Raw genomic sequence first — 20,329 nt, 5'->3', positions numbered from 1 at the left:
TTTTGAGAAGTGAGATTATCTTTATTATTAGTATAGTATATTAAAATCTTTAGTTTTAAGTGTATAGCCCTATCAATAAGTTATAAACACTGCCAGAAACTAAAGAAAATAAAATAGTTTTTTATATATATATATATATATTTTTTTTTTTTTGAGGTTGGTAGGATGTATTGTTTCTGAAAGAAGTCACATTTTCTTATCAAGGCTGCATTTGTGTAAAAGAATCAATAGGGTAAAAACAATATCGTGAAATATTACAATTTCAAATTAAAGAAATGCAATTATTCACATTATCCTTCAGAATGGCAAAAAGTTTTTTTTTTTTTTTTTTAAACAGTGCTTTATTTTTTTAGGATTATACTATGAATAGAAACAATTCAAAACAGCTGCATTTGTTTGAAAGAGACATCTTTTGCTACATAATTGTCTTTACTGTCACTGCTGAATAAAAGTATATTTTTTATAAAAAAAAATTAAAGTTACCTACTCCAAACCTTTATACAGTAGTGTACATTAATCCTGTATTTCCTTATAACAATACATATTTTATGTTTCTAAGATAATTGATTTCCAATGTTAACTTTTTTTATTATTAATAATTGTATATATTGAACAATTAACATTCAAAATGTTACAAACATGATGTTCACGTTTCCTGGAAGAAGAAAAAAATAACAAGGGGGTATATATAAATATATATATATATATCAATAATCATAAAAAAGAGGAGTTTAGTTCTTTAAGCTTGTTCCTTCCGATTTAAAAGACCTTGAAGAGTTTCAAAAGAAATCCTCAAATCAACTTTGATGTGGGAGATACTGGGCTTTCTTTCTGACCATTTACATTTATGTATAAAAAACATACCTAATAATATTAGAGGATTTAGCATAAAAATGTGACACTTATGTTCAATGTTTACTAGCGACGCGAGATGACGTCAGAGCAGCGGTTTCCGGAATTGACGCGCGCATGCGCACTGGCCGCTTTATTACTGAACGGAGGCTCGGTAACTACCGGGAATTAACGGCTTTTCTCGACCGCTCATCACTGCTGGAGTAATTAAAGTGCCATATTTATGTGTTCACCGAGAGAATTTCAATCATAAAACACGGAGGATGGCTCTATTATGGACGCATTGGTCCCAGATGTAACCGAACGGTGAGAATATATTGCTGCGTTCATACAGATATTAATCTAGTCAGAGGATAACACAAATAACATTTAATTAGTCAAGTCTATCTCTCCAAAACCTTACAGACCTACTATCAAATACGCATCTGTTTATCATCGAAACTGTTCTCGGCCTGAGACGTTAATTGTGGTTGCGTTTCAAAATCTAGTGTGCTGCCTAACTAGACAACATTTAGGTCGTGTTCGATTCGTTAATTATGAGACTCGCAGGCCCCGATGAATGCTGTCTATCTCTTAGGTCTCGTGATATGAACGTCTGTCTTCAAGTGAACTGTGAAGCGTTTTTTCCCCTCACTTCCTCCTGTCAGGACATGCCACGTCTCCTCAGCACACCTGAACACGTGTGAAAGCCCCTGATGCCTTGAAACATGGAGGAATACACCTGTACAGAGAGACACCTGCCAGTGAAGGTTTGATTCGTCCACATCACCTCTTCATCCACTCCAGCAATGGGAAGGCAAGTACAAAACTCAAGTTATTTGAGAAAAGTGGTTGATGTCAAATGTGATGTATGTAATGGTAAATCAATTCTTACCTTATGTTTCTCCTGCTTGACACACCGTTAAAGTCAACGTGAAATAAGAATATTTTGACTAAATGCACAATCCTGGTCTGATTGTGAATGGTTTGTTCAAGTGAATTTCATAGTAAAATCTGTGGAAGCTTATTACTGCCACTTTTAAGTCACAATTCTGAAAAAATGCTGAATCTCACAATTCGTTTCTAATAGAAAAAATACAAATTTCTTCTCAAAATTGCTAGTTTATGTCTTGAAATTCAGATTTTTTTTTTATCTCGCAGTGCAAAAAATTTAAAAAAGCCAGAATTGTAAGAATATAAGTCGCAATTACCTTACTTTATTCTTAGTTCATTAGTAATTGGCTTCCATAAGAAATCCACTTGTCTAAGTTAAGTAAACTTTAACAGTGAGAAAGAACATACTTGTTGATTTCTCATTGTAATCCACGTTTATTGAAAATGTATTTATTTATATTGTCACTGCACTGACATTAGTATAGCTGTGTTCATTTAATGAAGCAAAAACACCATATAACTATTCAGCTAACCACAATCTCTGCTCGTCAGTACAGCGGTAACCACAAAAAACATCAAGAGCAGAAACTCTTAAATGTTCAATATAACTGAACATTAAATATTGAATGTGCAGGGACGTTTGCTGTTGTTCGGCAGCTGAAATCCAGTTATTTCATTTGCAATCACACACTTCTGATTTCGCCACCGTGACCAATAGAAAGCTGCTTGGTTTGAAAATGACCTTTGTGTGATCTGTGCTTCATACATCACTATACTAATGACGATACACAATTTTACTAATGTGACTGACAACACCTTAATGGGTCTTTGCCTTAAAATAAAACTTAATTTCAACATTTACTCTCACAATTCTATCTTATGCAAAGGTTGCTAGGAACAAAAAATCCACCCATGCATTTTCAGTTAATGCAACAAAAATTATGAATGTAGTCCTAGCACAAAAGTAAACTTCCTGCATATTGCAGTCATGTTGCTTTTAGCTCGTTTTAATAAAGTAAATTGAGCAAGCACCAAAAATCATTTTTTCTAGTGCATGTCTTTCCTAATTTTTGCCAAGCTAAGAGGATCCAGTAACCATAGTGATAGATTTCTCATATTTTTTACAGGATTAGTATTTCCTGCCTGTTTCCAGCATCCTGGCACTTCAGCCTGTCTCCGGTGGTTCTGCCGCGGTTCCTGTTGCCTTCCTTCAGGCAGCTGCTGCTGCTGGGTCTGTTGGCTGGTGTGATGGGGCTCCTATACCTGCTGCTGGTCACAGGGAAGGGCCAGTACAGCTGGTTAAGAGAGGACAGACACATCCACACGTAAACGCATATCAGTTCTCATCAGTTCTGTTATTTATTTTATACTTCTAAGAAAAACTAATCATCCTGATCGATGTGTCTCCACTAGACGTTTGGGTCGGGTGCCGGATATGGAGGCCACGGACACCAATAACCCCAACCTGAACTATGGGCTGGTGGTGGACTGTGGCAGCAGTGGCTCCCGTGTATTTGTGTACACCTGGCCTCGACACAATGGCAACCCGCATGAGCTCCTAGACATCAAACAGATGCGAGACGAGCACAGGAAGCCTGTTGTGATGAAGATCAAGCCAGGTCAGTGTGGGAATGAATTAAGGTCCTTGGACACCAAGACCAAAATTTTTGTATGCTTTTTTTTTTTTGTGTGTGTATTCTTCATCCTTTCCTATCAAAATGCCTGCTACGGATGCGAAAATGCACAAAACCGAACCTGATCCGAATTTTTTTTGACGGACGAAAGTTTTGGAGGCAGTGTGTAAACATGATTGACACAACGTGAGGTTCTATTTTTATTTTTTTACTTGCAAAAATTTTAGATTTTCGAAATAATTTCAGACTCAGTGTGCTAAGTGTTAATTTTGTCAGCTATTTTTAATTTAGTTTTAGTCTTGTCAATTGTAACTTTTAGTTTTTATCATTTAGTCACCTTGTCATAATCGCAGGCGATACATCGCCGATAATGAACACGATATTTCGTAACTTGTCAGTGAACTACAGATCTGTGTAGTAAATGCAGCTCCATCTGAAAGCACGTGATGGAGATTTACTACTAACCGATTATTTGCACAGCCCTAATATTTGGGCAGTTTATTTTTTACATTTCATCAAAAGTTTCTCCATTAGGCACCAATCAATAGAATAATGACTCGTATGCGTGGTTTATTTTACTTCATCTAGTGTACAGATTTATAACAGGATATAATTAGGGTGCTTTCACACCTGCCTCATTTAGTTCGTTTGAATCGCACTAGAGTTCGTTTTCCCTCTTGGTGCAGTTCGTTTGGGCAGGTGAGAATGCAGCAGTCGCACTCGGGTGTGCACCAAAAGGGACCAAACAAGTGTACCGAGACCTCCTTGAAGAGCTGGTCTCGGTATGCTTTCAAATGAATCCTGGAGCGGTTCGTTTGTGGTGAGAACGCGATCCGACCTCAAACAGACCCAACTGCAAAAAGGACTGCGCATTTTTGGACTAAACCAGCTGCCGTAGTCAGCTGCGCTGTGCATTATGGGATGTAATCCCATTATAATTTCAATAATTCCAAATTGCATTAACATTTCTCTTTTAAAACAATGGCAAAAAAGACTTATTGCCATACAGAGGTTGCGTAAGTAATGTTACAATCAGCAAACAATAAAGTCAAGATCCAAGACAGAACACAGACTGGTTAAATGATACTTTAATTTAAGCAGAATACCTCAAATGGAGATTGCTGAACTCCAGCTCACTTGTACAGTACTATATGTTGGTGTTTTCAGATCATGACGCCTCAGCAGAGACAGGGCATGTAAATGGTTGCCAGATTGCAAATAGCTGGGAAGAGTACGTATCCGTTTAACAGAAAAGCTCTGATTTGGGGATTTGATGTCTTATTATACGGCAACCACAAACATGAACGCTGGCATAATGGAGACTTGTACAGCAGTCTGAAGTGTTTTGGCTCCACTTTTTTTCAACAAAAATAAAAAGGTTTTGGTTAAGTTTTTGTTCTTTTAACTACATTTTAGTCTTGTCTTTTTTTTGTCAACAATATTGCATGTTGATATAGTCTCAGTTATCATTTAATGACCTTGTTATCGTCTCGTTTTAGTCAGGGGAAAAAACTTTGACGAACATTTTTCGTCATTTGATTTTGTTAACAAATCTGACACGCAGTTCTGAAGAGATGTGAAATGAACACTAGAAGGAATGAACAGAATGACGGCTTAGAGTGGTGAATGGTCAAATAATTGGGTCTGGGTTGACAACAAGAATGGATTAAAATTAGGAAATTGATTTTTTTTTGATGAACCGAATCCAAAGATTCATTCTTTTTGTCTACGCTTTTTTCTGTTGATGCATGAACCAACCATGCGTTACTAAGCGTTATTTATAACGCACCTCCCATCCAAAATTCACATGAGCTTTGTTGCTTTTAATATGAAACCGAGTCTCTTTGGCTTTCCAATTCTGGCACAATTCAAACAAACAAATCCAAAATATTATTATAATAATTAATATATTATTATAATATTATTAATATAAAACCAGTCTTAAAGGCAGGGTAAGCAATTTCTGGAAGCCAATGTTTATATTTGAAATCACCAAAACAAACACGCCCCTACCCCAAAAGAGTCTCGCCCCTATTTTGATAGATCTGCCCCACATATACTTATGTAGCCTACGCAACCCAGGCAACAAATTCTGTGAAACGAGCCGCTTTTCCACCGAAATTACCTGGAACAATATGTCCCAGGAAATTTTTTTTCCCCAGACCTGTTGCTGTCTGCGTTTCCATCGCGGTCTAAAGTACCGAGAAGATTAGGCAAATAGTCTGGTGACATAACGTTAGGTCTGCGTGCGTTTCTTAATTCCAAGTACGCAAATTTCGGCCTTGCATCCTCGGTAGGTCGACCTTCACGAGTTAAGGTCATTGCACTCTGAGTCTGAAATTTTCGCATGCGTTTTTTCCGTTTTTTTGTATTCCCCATCCTTTCCTATCAAAACGCATGCTACGAATGCGAAAACGCAGAAAATCAAACCTGATCCTATTTTTTTTTTTGACAGACGAAAGTTTCGGAGGCAGTGTGCAAACGTGATTGACACAACGTGAGGTCGTATTTATTTTTTAACGTGCAAAAATTTCGGACTCAGAGTGCAGTGACCTTTAGACTCGGGAGTGTGAACTCCCGCAGACCAAACAACGCAAGTCCGGTAATTCTGCAAAGAGCAGCGTACTTGATAACGTATTAAACATATTACTAGAACAATAGAATAAAGACCAAAGATTACTTGTTAGATTTACTCAAAACGAATTATATCTTATGTTTATCCACTACAGAGACATCAGAGCCAGCGGTAAATGGCAGAAGGACTAGCCGAGGTTATGCTCCTCTCTTCGGGATACATGAGCACCTGGTGATCGTCTCCAAAATTGGCGAAGCACATTTTCAAATAGACGCTGTTTTTATAAATAAACCGCAGATTTGAGTTTTAAACAACAACATTCTCGCCTGAAATACACACGTCCAGTGTAGGCAGACTTTAGCTGTTGCGTCCGGCGTCCGATCGCAGGCCTTCCGGAGCCTGGAAAGCTGATCCAATATTTACACAGGTCCTACTTCTTGCCTTATCGTTCCGCAGCCGTTTTCCTCTTCTGTTTTTTTTATCTGCCATCTCTAGGCAGTCGTGGCCTAATGGATAGAGAGCTGGACTTGTAACCTGAAGGTCGTGGGTTCGAGTCTCAGGTCCGGCAGGGATTGTAGGTGGTGGAGTGAATAACCAACACTCTCTCCACCCTCAATACCACGACTGAGGTGCCCTTGAGCAAGGCACCGAACCCCCAACTGCTCCCCGGGCACCGCAGCATTGGCTGCCCACTGCTCCGGGTGTATGTTCACTACTGTGTGTACACTGGGATGGGTTAAATGCAGAGCACAAATTCAGAGTATGGATCACCATACTTGGCCACACACCACTTCCCTTTCCCTCTGTCTTTCTGTTGCTCGGCTGTTCACTGAACGCTCTCTCCTCCTCATCACAAGTAGACACGCCCCTTAATGCTGATTGCCTACAAGATTGTTTTGGTACTCGGCGCCGACTCAGTTTTCTAAAACGTTTTTGAAAAATGACATACCCTGCCTTTTAAGTGTCAATTTTTCAAAATTGAGATTTATACATCATCTGAAAGCTGAATAAATAATATTTCCATTGATGTATGGTTTGTTATAGGACAATATTTGGCCCAGATACAGCTATTTGAAAATCTGTAATCTGAGGGTGCAAAAAAATCTAAATATTGAGAAAATCCCCTTTAAAGTTGTCCAAATGAAGTTCTTAACAATGCATATTACTAATCAAAAATGAAGTTTTGATATATTTACGCAAAGCAATTTACTAAATATCTTCATGGAACATGATCTTTAGTTAATATCCTAATGATTTTTGGCATAAAAGAAAAATCAATAATTTTATTGTTGGCTATTCCTACAAATATACCCCAGTGACTTAAGACTGGTTTTGTTGTACAGGGTCACATTTAATATCAATAAACTCATTAGTCAGCTTGAAAAATCTTTAGAGAAGCATTTTGATAAATATATGCACTACATTACATATTCATTATATTTTACTTAACTTATCATGATTTTCACTCAAGTGATGTCATGTTTAATGTACAGCTATGGAAAAAATTGAGACCACTTAAAAATTCTCGTTTTCTTTGGATTTATTTAGGGATGGGTTTGAGTAAAATGTTAATATTTGTTTTATTCCTTAAAGGTCTGATAACATTTTCTTCCACATTTAAGTGAAAAATATTTTCATTTTTCCAGAAAATGACAATTGACAAAAAATAGCAAATGCTTTGAAAATCAGGGTTATTCCACCAAATGTTAATTTCTTAAGTCTTCTGAAGTTAAAACATTGGTAATGTGTTGTCTATTATTCTATGTAAAAATGTAAAAACATAAAAAAAAAATTTGGAGGAAATGTCATCAGTAGTTTACAGAATAAAACAAATGACATTTTACTCAAACACACAACTATAAATCGTAAATCCAGAGAAACTATGAATTTTCAAGTTGTCTTTTTTTCTAGAGCTGTATGTTGAATAAGTCAATCATCATGAATATGTTTTTATGACAGCCACTACTGAAATGTTGTTGTTTTTTTCTCAATGAATTGGAGTAGAAACCTATATATATCATTATTAAAAATTTTGAATTGTGTATATCGACTTGAATCAAATCAAGAGCTTGTGAATGGAATCATGAAATTGTTTCCTACAAGTAACACTAGTTTCTGTTTGTTCAGGTATTTCAGAGTACGCATCCACACCAGACAAGGCCAGCGACTACATCAGCCCTCTGCTGAACTTTGCTGCTCAGCACATCCCTAAGAACAAGCACCAGGAAACACCTCTCTACATCCTGTGCACCGCAGGAATGAGAGTCCTGCCTGAAAGGTGTCTAATCACACAATTACACACATGCACACCTTATATTATTAGCTGCATGCAGTGGGACAGCTGCCACATGTGCTAAGATTGTGTTTGTTTGCAGCCAACAGGAGGCCCTGCTGGAGGATTTGCGGACTGACATTCCTGTAAATTTCAACTTCCTGTTTTCCGACTCACATGTGGAAGTTATCTCAGGCAAACAGGAAGGTAAGACCCACCTCTGAACCTCTTCTACTCCACCTCTAGAGTCATCAGTTCAGAAATGCAGGAGTTCATTTAAATGTCGCACAAGTCCACATTACCATTCAAAACGTTTAGGGTCAGTATGATTTTTTTTTTTTTTTTTTTAAATGGTCAAGGCTGCATTTATTTGATCACAAATACAATAAAAACTGTAATAGTGTGGTTTTTATTTATTTTTTTCTATTGTAATATATTTAAAATGTAATTTATTTTTATGATGCAAAGCTGAATTTTCAGCATTATGACTTCCGTTTTCCGTCACATGATCCTTCAAAAATTCTCATTTGCTGCTAAAGAGACATTTCAAATTATTATCAATGTTGTAAACCGTCGTGCTGCTTAATATTTTTAATAAAACTGTGATGCTTTTTTTCAGGATTGTTTGTCTTTACTGTGACTTTGGATTAATTTAATGAACCTTTGCTGAATAAAAGTATTATTTCTTTTAAGTGTTCTATTTTTTTGTTTTCTCTCTCTTTTGGGTGAAAAACTGAATTCAGTGGAATTTTTATTTTTTTTGCAGGAGTGTATGCATGGATAGGTATCAACTTTGTTCTGGGACGATTCAATCATGCTGAGGACGGTAAGTGATATTGTGCCATTTTATTTCTGAAAATAATATACAGCCCCTACAAAAGTTGCTTTTCATCTATATTTCTCTAATTTTTTGTAGTTTTATTTTATTTTTTTAAATATATTTAAATATTTTCTGTGCTCTTGTTTCTCAGAACACGAGGCAGTGGTGGAGGTGCAGGTTCCTGGCAGTGACCAGCAGGAGACGCTGGTGCGTAAGCGTACAGCTGGCGTATTGGACATGGGTGGCGTCTCCACTCAGATCGCGTACGAAGTGCCCAAAACTGTAAGCTTTGCTTCTCCACAACAGGTTATTATAAAAATTTCCCGTATTTTTAAAAGCTGAAATTTTGGCTTTGTTTTTCTCATTCTCTCATTCTTGTCCTCTTGGTACTCTGGTACCCTTGGCCCAGTGCAGTACAAGGCCATGGTGAATTTGCTGAACTGATGCCTTGGACTGAGATAAACCTGCTGCATGCTCATATAGCAGCATGGCGCTTTAGCTCTGAGAACAATACTAATCGCTCTTCAACAGTTATGTTTTAAAGGGGACAAATTCAGATTTAGTTTTGCTTATTCTGAAGCCCACTTACAATGTCAGTGAAGGTTTTTTTATACCTCAAGTCAAGTTGAGCTTTATTATCATTCCGCTACATGTGGGGACATACAGTGGAACGAACTGTCGTGCCTCGCAGGACCACGGTGCTACATAAATACAGACATACAACAATGAAGTAAAAAACACTATAAATCTATACACAACTAACCTACTGACAGATTTAACTATAAGTATACTATATATAAATATTTACCCTATACAAACTAAAAGGGGGGGGGGGGGTGTTTGGGGTGGGGGGGTCCTTGTTTCAGGAGGTAGGGGTTTGCATGGGGTTTCAGGGGGGGGGGGGGTGATTTGAGTTCAGGGCTCTCACAGGCTGGGGGAAAAAGCTGTTGAGCAATGTAAAAATGTACAACACACTCAGTTTGTGGCATTGCAGTTTGTTTTGGTGAATTGGTGGTGTGTTAATTTTCTGTCTCATTCAGATTAATTCGTACAATCTAATTCAGATTAATTTAATTTGTACTATCTCATTCGGACTAATCCATGCAATTTCATTCAGGTTCATTCGTACAATCTCATTTGGACTAATTCAATCTCTTTCAGACTAATTTGTGCAGACTAACTAGGGCTGTCGCGATTCGTCGATTTTAGTTGATTTGTAAAAGTCGTCGACTTCATTTTGCTCGCATCGACTAACCGGCAAAATACCGGAAGTGGGGCATTTCACGGACGAGAATCCATAAAACACATTATTAGACTATTTTCCAAGGCTGCATGATATATTAAACCCATTTAAAAATCATAATTAAGCATTGTAAATTCACAAACGCTATGATTTAATTCATTAATTATATGCGATACAGTTCTAACACCCTATATGCGCTTTAAATAATTCCATGCGTGTAAGTTACATACATGCGTCTCACAGCGGCTCCATTCACAGTAGCTCCACAGAAACTGTTATCATTTACATGTGTTGAGCGTCTCAAACTTCATCTCTGCATGTTGTTGTGAGTTTGGGTTTATTATAACGTTCATCTGGGGACGCATCGTGCGCCATTTCATCAGATTTGTAAGGTAAATCATTTATAAATCTACACAAACACAGGAGAATACGTTACGATTTCATAATAAAAGCTCAAACCCTCGCTCTGAGTTTACACGTTTTGATGTCCACATATTCATGTAATTACAGCGGCTATAGCATTTCTGTCCTAAAGAAAGGGACACATATTAAAGATTAAGTGTACGTTTGAATTAAATGGTGCTTGGTCAATATTAAACAAGGATTAGATCGCGCAGTAATGTGTAAAAACAATCGTCAGGCCGTCGGCGCCCCTGCAGGCCTTGGTTGTAATGCGTAATGGACATTAGCTCTATTGTTTTTAATACATTTATGTATTTTAACAAGTTTTGTTCAATAAAACCATATGATTTCTTGCTTTTGATACTTTATTTGACCCAATTATTATTGCATAATTGCTATTATATATGTATTTTAAGTCATTTTTAAAAGCTATTGTTCACTTACATCTGTTTATTACCACAAAACGATTTATTATAATTATAGCACCCTATGAAATCAGTTTTATTTTCAAATTCAGTTTTTCCATTTACATTTTTCTATACTCTGTTTTAATGGTTAGATTAAATTTTATTAATCTAATTAATTGAGTTTTACAGAGTTTTACAGTTTTATCTTTACCCAATTGTTTTCCATTATTTTCTGGATTCCATTTGAATGGTTCCATTAAATTGTAAAAATCAAAAGCATCTCCAACTAATTGATTTTTATATTTAAAGTCTCTTTTTTTTTTTTTTTCTTTTTTTTTTCAGTAATACTGCACATTTACATTTTTCACCTAAATAAATTCTGGTAAATAATATTTCTGGTAAATACTCCTTTAAAAAGTGTTTTTTGATTATAATTGTATTATTAGTAGACTAGAACACGTGGATATGTTGTCATTCTTGCACTAAATACTGAACTTTGATTTCTGTGATTTGGACTGAGATGGACACTTGCTTCTTGCACTCTGTTGCACTTTAAAAAAAGAATTTCATAGAAATTTGGCTTTCATTTGGTTTAAAATATTCTTAAGTAAAATTGTAAAAAAAAAATTGACAGGAAATTAATCGTTTAGATTAATCGATAAATTAATCGACAGATTAATCGAAATAAAAATAGTCGTTAGTGGCAGCCCTAAGACTAACTCATTCGTGCATGGCTAACTCGTGCATATAAATTCATATTTTCTCATTCGGACTAATTCATAATATTTTATTCAGAGTAATTCGTAGAGTCTCATTCGGACTAATTCGTAGAGTCTCATTCGGACTAATTGTTCTGTAGTATTTTTCTGGATCTGTATTACGCCCCATTCACACGAGGCGTCGGCGTCAACGCCTCTCGTTTACTTAGAATGGAGTGACGTCAAGCATTGCTGAACTGAATTGCGGGTCCATCGCGTCACTTCACTGGCGTTGCTCGCGGCAGAAGTTGAAAACTTTTCAAGCGCCAACGCAGGCGTCAGCCAATCAGATCGCCTTATGCAAATACCCTAGCACAGACGCTAGCCAATCCCGTTCATGCAACACCAGAAAAGTAATGTGACTGTCGCGTCAGCACCAAGCTTCAGACATGCCCTCCGTCAAGTGTTGACGCCGACGCCCCGTGTGAATGGGGCGTTAGAGCTTGTGAGCTATTAAAGGAATGTTCTTGATTGAACACATGTTGAGCTCAATCGTCTTCAGATTCTCTCGCCCCATAGACTTCCATTGTAAATGCATTGCTCTAAATATAAATTTCACTAATCACTAATTTTCTGTGGTAATCAACAACATGCCACACATGCTTTTGATAGAGCTCAACTTGTTCTGAACCCCCAACATTCCTTTAAATGTCATTGTACAAATATGATGCTGCTTCTCACTTCACGTGCTTTGCTGCCTGTGTTTAAAGAAACATGCAATTCAAGCGCTCTTCAGAGTAGATCTGCATTTTTAGAAGATGCTTGAAATGTTGAACCTCTCTTAACATCTGTTCTCCACAGCAGTCTTATATTTCTGTCTGTGTTTTGCTGTGTGCTACCAGGAAGAGATAGCCAAGAATTTGCTGGCGGAGTTTAACCTGGGCTGTGATGCTCATAGAACAGAACACGTGTACCGTGTTTATGTCTCAACTTTTTTGGGTTTTGGTGGAAATGCGGCCCGCCAGAGATATGAGGAAAACCTCATCAGCAACACACAAATCCAAAACAAGTAAGATCAAATATTTTTTTAAAATATTGTTGTACATGAGTTAGACAATGTACACCACCGTTCAAAAGTTTTACGATTTTTATATATAAATTTATATTTTCATTCATCAAAGACGCATTAAATTGATCAAAAGTGACAGTAAACATTTACATTTGACAAAAAAAGTTTAACAAATGCTATTCTCTTAATCAAAGAATAAAATGTATCACAGTTTCCACAAAAATATGAAGCAGCAAAACTGTTTTTATCATTAATAATATTAATAATGATGATGATAAATGTTTCTTGCATCAAATCAGCATATTAGACTGATTTCTGAAGGATCATGTGACACTGAAGACTGGAGTAATGATGCTGGAAATTCTGCTTTGATCACAGGAATAAAATAAAATGTACAATTTACACATTTGTTGTAATTATGTAAATGTATTTTTATAAATTGTATGAATTATTTTATACATAAAACTTATAAGAATATAAAACATTTTATTTGTTCTTATTAAAATATAATAGAACAGAAAAGTCTTAAATTGTAATATTCTAAAATATTACTGCATTTACTGTATTTTTGATCAAATAAATCCAGTCTTGATTGATTTAAAAAAAATTATGAAGTGGAAAAAAATTAAACATGGAAAAAGAAAAACATTGAAAAAATGTACCAACCGGTAAAAAATCTTACCATACAGTAATGTTAAAATGATAACTTATGTTTTAGCCTTTTGATGCTGTTCAGTATCTGTCTAGCTGTTCTTTTTTTTTACGAAAGGAGCAATTTTATTTTTTTTATTATTATTTATTAACAAACTTCCATGAACATTAAGAGGTCACACGAACATCAGATTGGAGTCAGTTCATTCAAGCTGTTTGAACTAATAAATCAAGCTTAGCTACTTTTTCTGATCTTGAAGTTTATATAAGAACCATTATTAAAACGCCTTTGTTTTAACATTTTTATTTATATTGTGAATTTTTGATGTCAACCCAAATTCCTTGGGAAGTTCTCATCGATCACTATTGTCTCTAGGCTGCTGGGTCAGCATCAAGGAGAGAGCGTAGACTCGCCCATCCTTGACCCCTGTCTGCCAGCTGACCTCCAAGATGAGGTGGGTCCTAAGGACCAGAGAGTTCACCTGAGAGGCACTGGAGACTTCGACAGCTGCCGTCTGCTGCTCCAGCCATTCCTCAACCGCACCAACGACACCAACACATCGCTGAACAGAGTCTACCAGCCGCCCATCGACTTCACCAACAGCCAGTTCTTCGGCTTCTCTGAGTTCTACTACTGTACTGAAGATGTACTGCGCATAGGAGGAGACTACAACTCCACCAAATATTCCAACGCTGCTAAGGTGCAGTGACATTTTACTATGTTCATGCTGCTCTTTTTCAATAGAATCAAAGTTCACTGTGGCGGTCAAGCTCCAAAAAGAGGTCACTTCTGTCGAAAGGAACAGAGCAGAGTGAACATTATTCAAAATTTCTCTTTTTGTGATGCATAAAAGAAAGTTAGATGAAAGAATCAAGATTTTTGTTACAGCAAGTGTTTTTTTTTTTTTTTTTTCAACCCTGAAGTTTTGTTCCAGTAATTTTGACAGGATATGACAGCTTTTGGGGGGATTTTTGTCCCAAAATGTGGTGTTCCCAGTCAAAAATTACGAGCCTACAAAAATTGCTTATAAATTTCTCAGTATCAGGATTGTTTTTACTGACCGTTTTCTTTTAATTTCAGAGTTACTGTGCCACCCAGTGGAAGACTTTGAAAGAACGGTTTGATCGAGGACTTTATGCCTCGCATGCTGATCAACATCGACTGAAGTAAGTTTAAAATACAAAACCTCTAAGGCAGCATTGACTCATTTTCTCTTCAATACAAAGGTGTATCGTAGAAAATAATACATCAACAGTTTGTACATAACATTGTGTCAGTGATCAGCTTGGCGAAATGAATAGACGGGCTGCTCCTCTCCTCCTGCAGGTATCAGTGCTTTAAGTCTGCGTGGATGTATGAGGTGCTCCACTCAGGTTTTGCGTTTCCAGCGGCCTATGAGAATCTCAGGACGGCCCTGCTGGTGTATGACAAAGAAGTGCAGTGGACACTAGGAGCCATTTTGTACCGCACACGTTTTCTACCTCTAAGGTAAATACATATACATAACAACTTGGTTTTTGAGCCTTCTTTTCTTTTAAATAGTTTTGAGCCGCCTTTTCTTCTAATTTAGTTTTATCATTATTGCTAATATTTTCCCGATATTTTTCCAATACTTTAGCTGCTAAACTTTTAAAGAGTCTTTAAAAAAAAAAAAAAAAAAAAAAATATATATATATATATATATATATATATATATATATATATATATATATATATATATATATATATATATATATATATATATATATATATATATATATATATATATATATATATATATATATATATATATATATATATATATAAATAATATTTTTTTTTTTATTATTAATCAGGGATTTTAAATTAAGGAAGCATTAAGTTGATAAGAGTGCCAGTAAAAGTACAGGTACATCTCAAAAAAATTTAATATCATGAAAGATTTTTTTGTCACTCATTTCAGAAAGTGAAACCCATAGAGTGAAAAATTTCAAGCCTTTATTTCTTTGATTATGGCTTACAGATAATGAAAACCCATAATTCAGTGTCTCAGAAAATTAGAATATTACATAAGATCAATAAAAAAAGGATATTTTAAACCAAAATGTCAGGCTTCTGAAAAGTATGCTCATTTCTATGCACTCAATACTTGGTTGGGCCTCCTTTTGCATGAATTACTGCATCAATGCGGTGTGGCATGGAGGCATCAGCCTGTGGCACTGCTCAGGTGTAATGGAAGCCCAGGCTGCTTTGATAAAGGCCTTCAGGTCATCTGTATTGTTGGGTCTGGTGTCTCTCATCTTCCTCTTGACAATACTCCAGATTCTCTATGGGGTTCAGGTCAGGCGAGTTTGCTGGCCAATCAAGCTCAGTTACACCATGGTCATTGAACCAGCTTTTGGTACCTTTGGCAGTGTGGGCAGGTGCCAAGTCCTGCTGGAAAATGAAATCAGCATCTCCATAAAGCTTGTCAGCAGAAGGAAGCATGAAGTGCTCTAAAATTTCCTGGTATATGTCTGCGTTGACTGTGGACTTCAGAAAACACAGTGGACCAACACCAGCAGATGACATGGCAGCCCAAATCATCACTGACTGTGGAAACTTCACACTGGACTTCAAGCAACATGGATTCTGTGCCTCTCCACTCTTCCTCCAGACCCTGGGACCTTGATTTCCAAATTAAATGCAAAATTTACTTTCATCTGAAAAGAGGACTTTGGACCACTGAGCAACAGTCCAGTTCTTTTTCTCCACAGCCCAGGTAAGATGCTTCTGACGTTGTCTCTGGTTCAGAAGTGGCTTGGTAGCCCTTTTCCTGAAGACATCTGAGCGTGGAGACTCTTGATGCACTGACTCCAGCTTCAGTCCACTCCTTGTGAAGCTCTCACAAGTGTTTGAATCAGGTTTGCTTGACAGTATTCTCAAGCTTGCGGTCATCCCTGTTGCTTGTGCACCTTTTCCTGCCCAAATTCTTCCTTCCAGTCAACTTTGCATTTAATGTTTTGATACAGCACTCTGTAAACAGCCACACCTTTCAGTAATGACCCTCTATGATTTACTCGATAATAATTGATGATAATTGAATAATTAAAATTGATGATAAGAAATGTTTCATCAGCAAATCAGCATATATTATGATTTCTGAAGGATCATGTGACACTGAAGACTGGAGTAATGATGCAGAATATTATAAAATATAACTATTCTGTGCCAATATGTTTTTAAGTGTATGTGTAATATTAAGTGTAATATTTCACACTATTTTTTTTATCAAATAAATGCTGCCGCCTTGAACAGTAGTGTAAACTGACTTCACGAGTCTAATTCCAAAGTCCAAAAATAGTATTTTTTTTTTTTTTTTTTTTTTTTGCAGCTTTAACTGCTTATTTTTTTTTAAATAGTCAATTTTCTAAACATTTAAGTTATATCACTTATAACTGTAATTTATCATCTTCCAACTGTCACTTACCAGAAGTGGCATTTTGCTGATTTGAGCCGTGTCTCACAGACAGACATGTAATTTTGGGGTTTTGCTGTTTAATAAAATTGCACAAAGTTGTTCTTAGTTGGATTTTATAGCACATTTAATTTAATCAAATGGCTCTTATTTTATAAAGCCATAAAGAATATTTGAAGTTACAGTACCAGCCTAACAAACATCATAGTACTAACCATATTAACACAATCACATTAAAACAAAATGTTAACTTTTTTTTTTTTTTTTAATTTTCATCATTCAATCTCTATCTTTTGTGTAGATTTCTGACATGTTTTCTCGTGTTTTGGTTTGTCAGGGACATCCAGCAGGAGAGTCTGAAGGGCTCTCACTCTCGCTGGCATCACAGCTTCTCCTTCATGAACAACCACTATCTGTTCCTGGCCTGTTTTCTGGTGGTGGTTTTGTCCATCCTCCTCTACCTGCTCCGTCTGAGACGCATACACAACCGCTCCGCACTCCTGCGCGGTGCCTCTGCTTCCGTCCAGTGGCTGGAGGAGGGCCTGGGTTCACCAGACCTCCCTGTTAACCTATAGGGCCTGGACCCCGTCAATCAAACAGCTGGCCAATCACTGGAGGAGACGCACCTCTCCAATGATTTGGTTTTAAAATGATTTCGTCATGGTTTTGCATCCTATCAAGTCTTTCTCCTACAATCATCATGTTGGCCTCTCACTGGCCAGTTTAGCATTTTCACAGAATAATTTGCAAGGGATTCTACAATGACATGCACAGCCAAGGCCAGTCAAGCTTTGCTGTAAGGTGAAGACGGTGAAGACTGCAGCTTCGGAAGGGACTTTGTGGCTGCCTCTGATCAGCTGTGATGTTTGGCTGTTTATTTATTAATTGTCTGAGGGACACTGAGGCTGCCTTTTGATTTTCAGTGTCACTATCAATGTGAAAGAAGACATGTGACTTGAGTATGGTTTATATATGTGTCCGTAGTCTAGACAAGGTTCTGCCGGCTGTTGCCTCGACTCAAGACTGTACGCATAATTGAACATTTATTAAATGTTTTGGTTGTGCCAAAGAAAAACAGAGTGAGATTCATTTTAAAAGATGGATATTAAATGTTTTTACCACCAAAACCAACCCCCCCCCCTTCTGTTCAATACAATAGAAACTCATTTTCTGGAACGTTTTTCTTTTTTTTTTTTTAGACACTGGGCTGCGCTAATATCATGGAAGAAAGCGAAACCCCTTTAAAATGTAAAAACACCAGCCACAATTGGAAAGATGTGGCAAATTTCTAAAATAATTCATGTTCACTTTTTTTCTACCTAAAACACCTTTCCATGAACAGCACTCCATGGAGGAATGTTGAGAGAGAAAGAGAAAATGGCTCTTATTTTAATTATTTCTTGTTAAAGTTAGATGGTTTCGATGGTGACTATCAGTGTTACAGTGTCAGAATTACTGCTTTATCATTGGTACTGCTTATTGCTTGTCTGTGAGTGTATGTGGGATTGTGAGCATTGCTTTTCTTTTCTTTTTTTTTAAATGCCATCACCTATCATTTCTATGACTTCACATTGGGGTGGAGCTGTAAATGTTTTTATTTCGACTTGTAGAGCTCTATGAAGAGAATCAGTGCAATATATTTGGGGGTTAAAATCACATCTTTGCGTGTCAGAATTCCAGCTTGCAATTTATAGGTTCACCCAAAAATAAATTGTCATGTTCTTTCAAACCCATGTGGCCACTTCTGTTTGACTAAAAAAAGATTCTGGCAAATGTATTAATCACTCGTTTGCATGCAGTTACACTGAATTAGGATCAAGATGTAAACCATAAAAACAAAAAAATCATTGCACATATGATTTGTGTACTATATTCAAAGTATTAAGTATTCTGAAGCCAAACGATAGCTTTGTGTGAGTAACAATAATATGACTTAAGAAGATAGTCCACAAGTTGAATGGGAAGTTTAATAATACTTCTGTAGTGTTTTTTGTCATTCATGACCTCTAGACTGGACTATTGTAATGCACTGCTAGGGGGTTGTCCTGCATCTTCAATAAACATGCTACAGATAGTCCAAAATGCAGCGGCTAGAGTTCTTACCAGGTCAAGAAAATATGATCATATTACCCCAATTTTACAGTCTCTGCACTGGCTACCTATTCAGTTCCGTATCATTTACAAAATATTATTACTTGCCTATAAGGCCCTAAATAGTTTAGCTCCTGTGTACCTAACTTGTCTTCTACCACGCTACAATCCAACCCACTCCCTAAGGTCGCAAAACTCTGGACTTTTGGTAGTACCTAGGATAGCAAAGTCCACTAAAGGAGGTAGAGCTTTTTCACATTTGGCTCCCAAACTCTGGAATAGCCTTCCTGATAACGTTCGGGGTTCAGACACACTCTCTCTGTTTAAATCTAGATTAAAGACACATCTCTTTAGCCAAGCATTCACATAATGCATCTTATAATCTTGTACTGCAGTTATATCTGATCAAATGTACATTATTATTATTCTTTAGCTTGGGTTGAACAAATAATTTTTGCTTAGATGGAACAGCAGCTATGCTAATTATGTCTCTATTTGTTTCTCTGTTTCTGATTAACATCCCGTGGTAACTAGGAATTACAGAAGCTTCAGTCTGGATCCAACCCTTAAATGATCTGAGATGACCGAACACCTGAGAAGAGATAATGCCAACCCCTCAGAGGACCTCAGAGGATGCCAACGCTCAGACAACATACAGAATTACCACATTTTGCCATAAGTGAACTATATTAAGGTTCTGCAATATATAAATATATTGTGGAAACTTAAATTCCTGTAGAGCTGCTTTGCAACAATTTGTATCTTAAAAAGCACTATGAACTTGAACAGTTCTCATTCACTTTCACTAGATTGAAAATAGCTAGTATATTTTTCCAAAATTCACCTTTTGCGTTCCATAGAAAGAAAATCTGATGGGTTTGGAACAACATCATGATGAGAACTTCCACTTAAAGGGACAGTTCACATAAAAATGAAACAATGAAACTTCTGTCGTCATTTTCTCACCCTGAGTTTCTTTCTCCTGATGAACACAAAACAAAAAGATAGTTTGATAAATGTGTGTAACCAAACAGTTGCTGGTACCCGTTGACTTCTATAATAGTTTTTTCCATACTGTGGATGTGAATTTATGACCAACAGCTTGAGGGTGAGTAAATGATGACAGCATTTTTATGCTTGGGTTAACTATTCATTGAATTTATTTTCTACGTTTTTTTGTTGTTGTTGTTTTTTCAAGGTACCATTACTGTACATTAAAATGTTTTTTGGGCTTGATTAGGATGTATTACGACAGGATGCCATTGACAAATGACAAATCTTGCATCTAAAAGCCATTTGGGACTG

General features: G+C 36.6%; 1 protein-coding gene across 2 annotated transcripts; it reads left to right on the top strand.

Moving 5' to 3' along the window:
- The first annotated feature begins 954 nt into the window (after positions 1 to 954).
- Positions 955 to 19,010, top strand: LOC306849633 (ectonucleoside triphosphate diphosphohydrolase 4-like). Of its 2 annotated transcripts, none has more exons than XM_079384807.1 (13): positions 955 to 1,158; positions 1,500 to 1,648; positions 2,853 to 3,050; positions 3,139 to 3,344; positions 8,062 to 8,212; positions 8,310 to 8,413; positions 8,973 to 9,032; positions 9,178 to 9,308; positions 12,679 to 12,845; positions 13,873 to 14,197; positions 14,578 to 14,663; positions 14,824 to 14,985; positions 17,271 to 19,010. In XM_079384807.1, the coding sequence occupies exons 2-13, from the start codon at positions 1,641 to 1,643 to the stop codon at positions 17,506 to 17,508; spliced, it is 1,836 nt and encodes a 611-aa protein (XP_079240933.1). In that variant the 5' UTR covers positions 955 to 1,158; positions 1,500 to 1,640; the 3' UTR covers positions 17,509 to 19,010. The 2 variants fall into 2 exon arrangements, with proteins under 2 accessions (XP_079240933.1, XP_079240932.1); XM_079384806.1 differs by having other exon boundaries at positions 9,178 to 9,332.
- The last annotated feature ends 1,319 nt before the right edge of the window (positions 19,011 to 20,329 follow it).

This window comes from Barbus barbus, assembly GCF_936440315.1.
Source record: "Barbus barbus genome assembly, chromosome: 29".
NCBI classification, from domain to species: domain Eukaryota; kingdom Metazoa; phylum Chordata; class Actinopteri; order Cypriniformes; family Cyprinidae; genus Barbus; species Barbus barbus.
The sequence above is the reverse complement of the archived record's forward strand: the minus strand, read 5'-3'. Positions and strand labels throughout refer to the sequence as shown.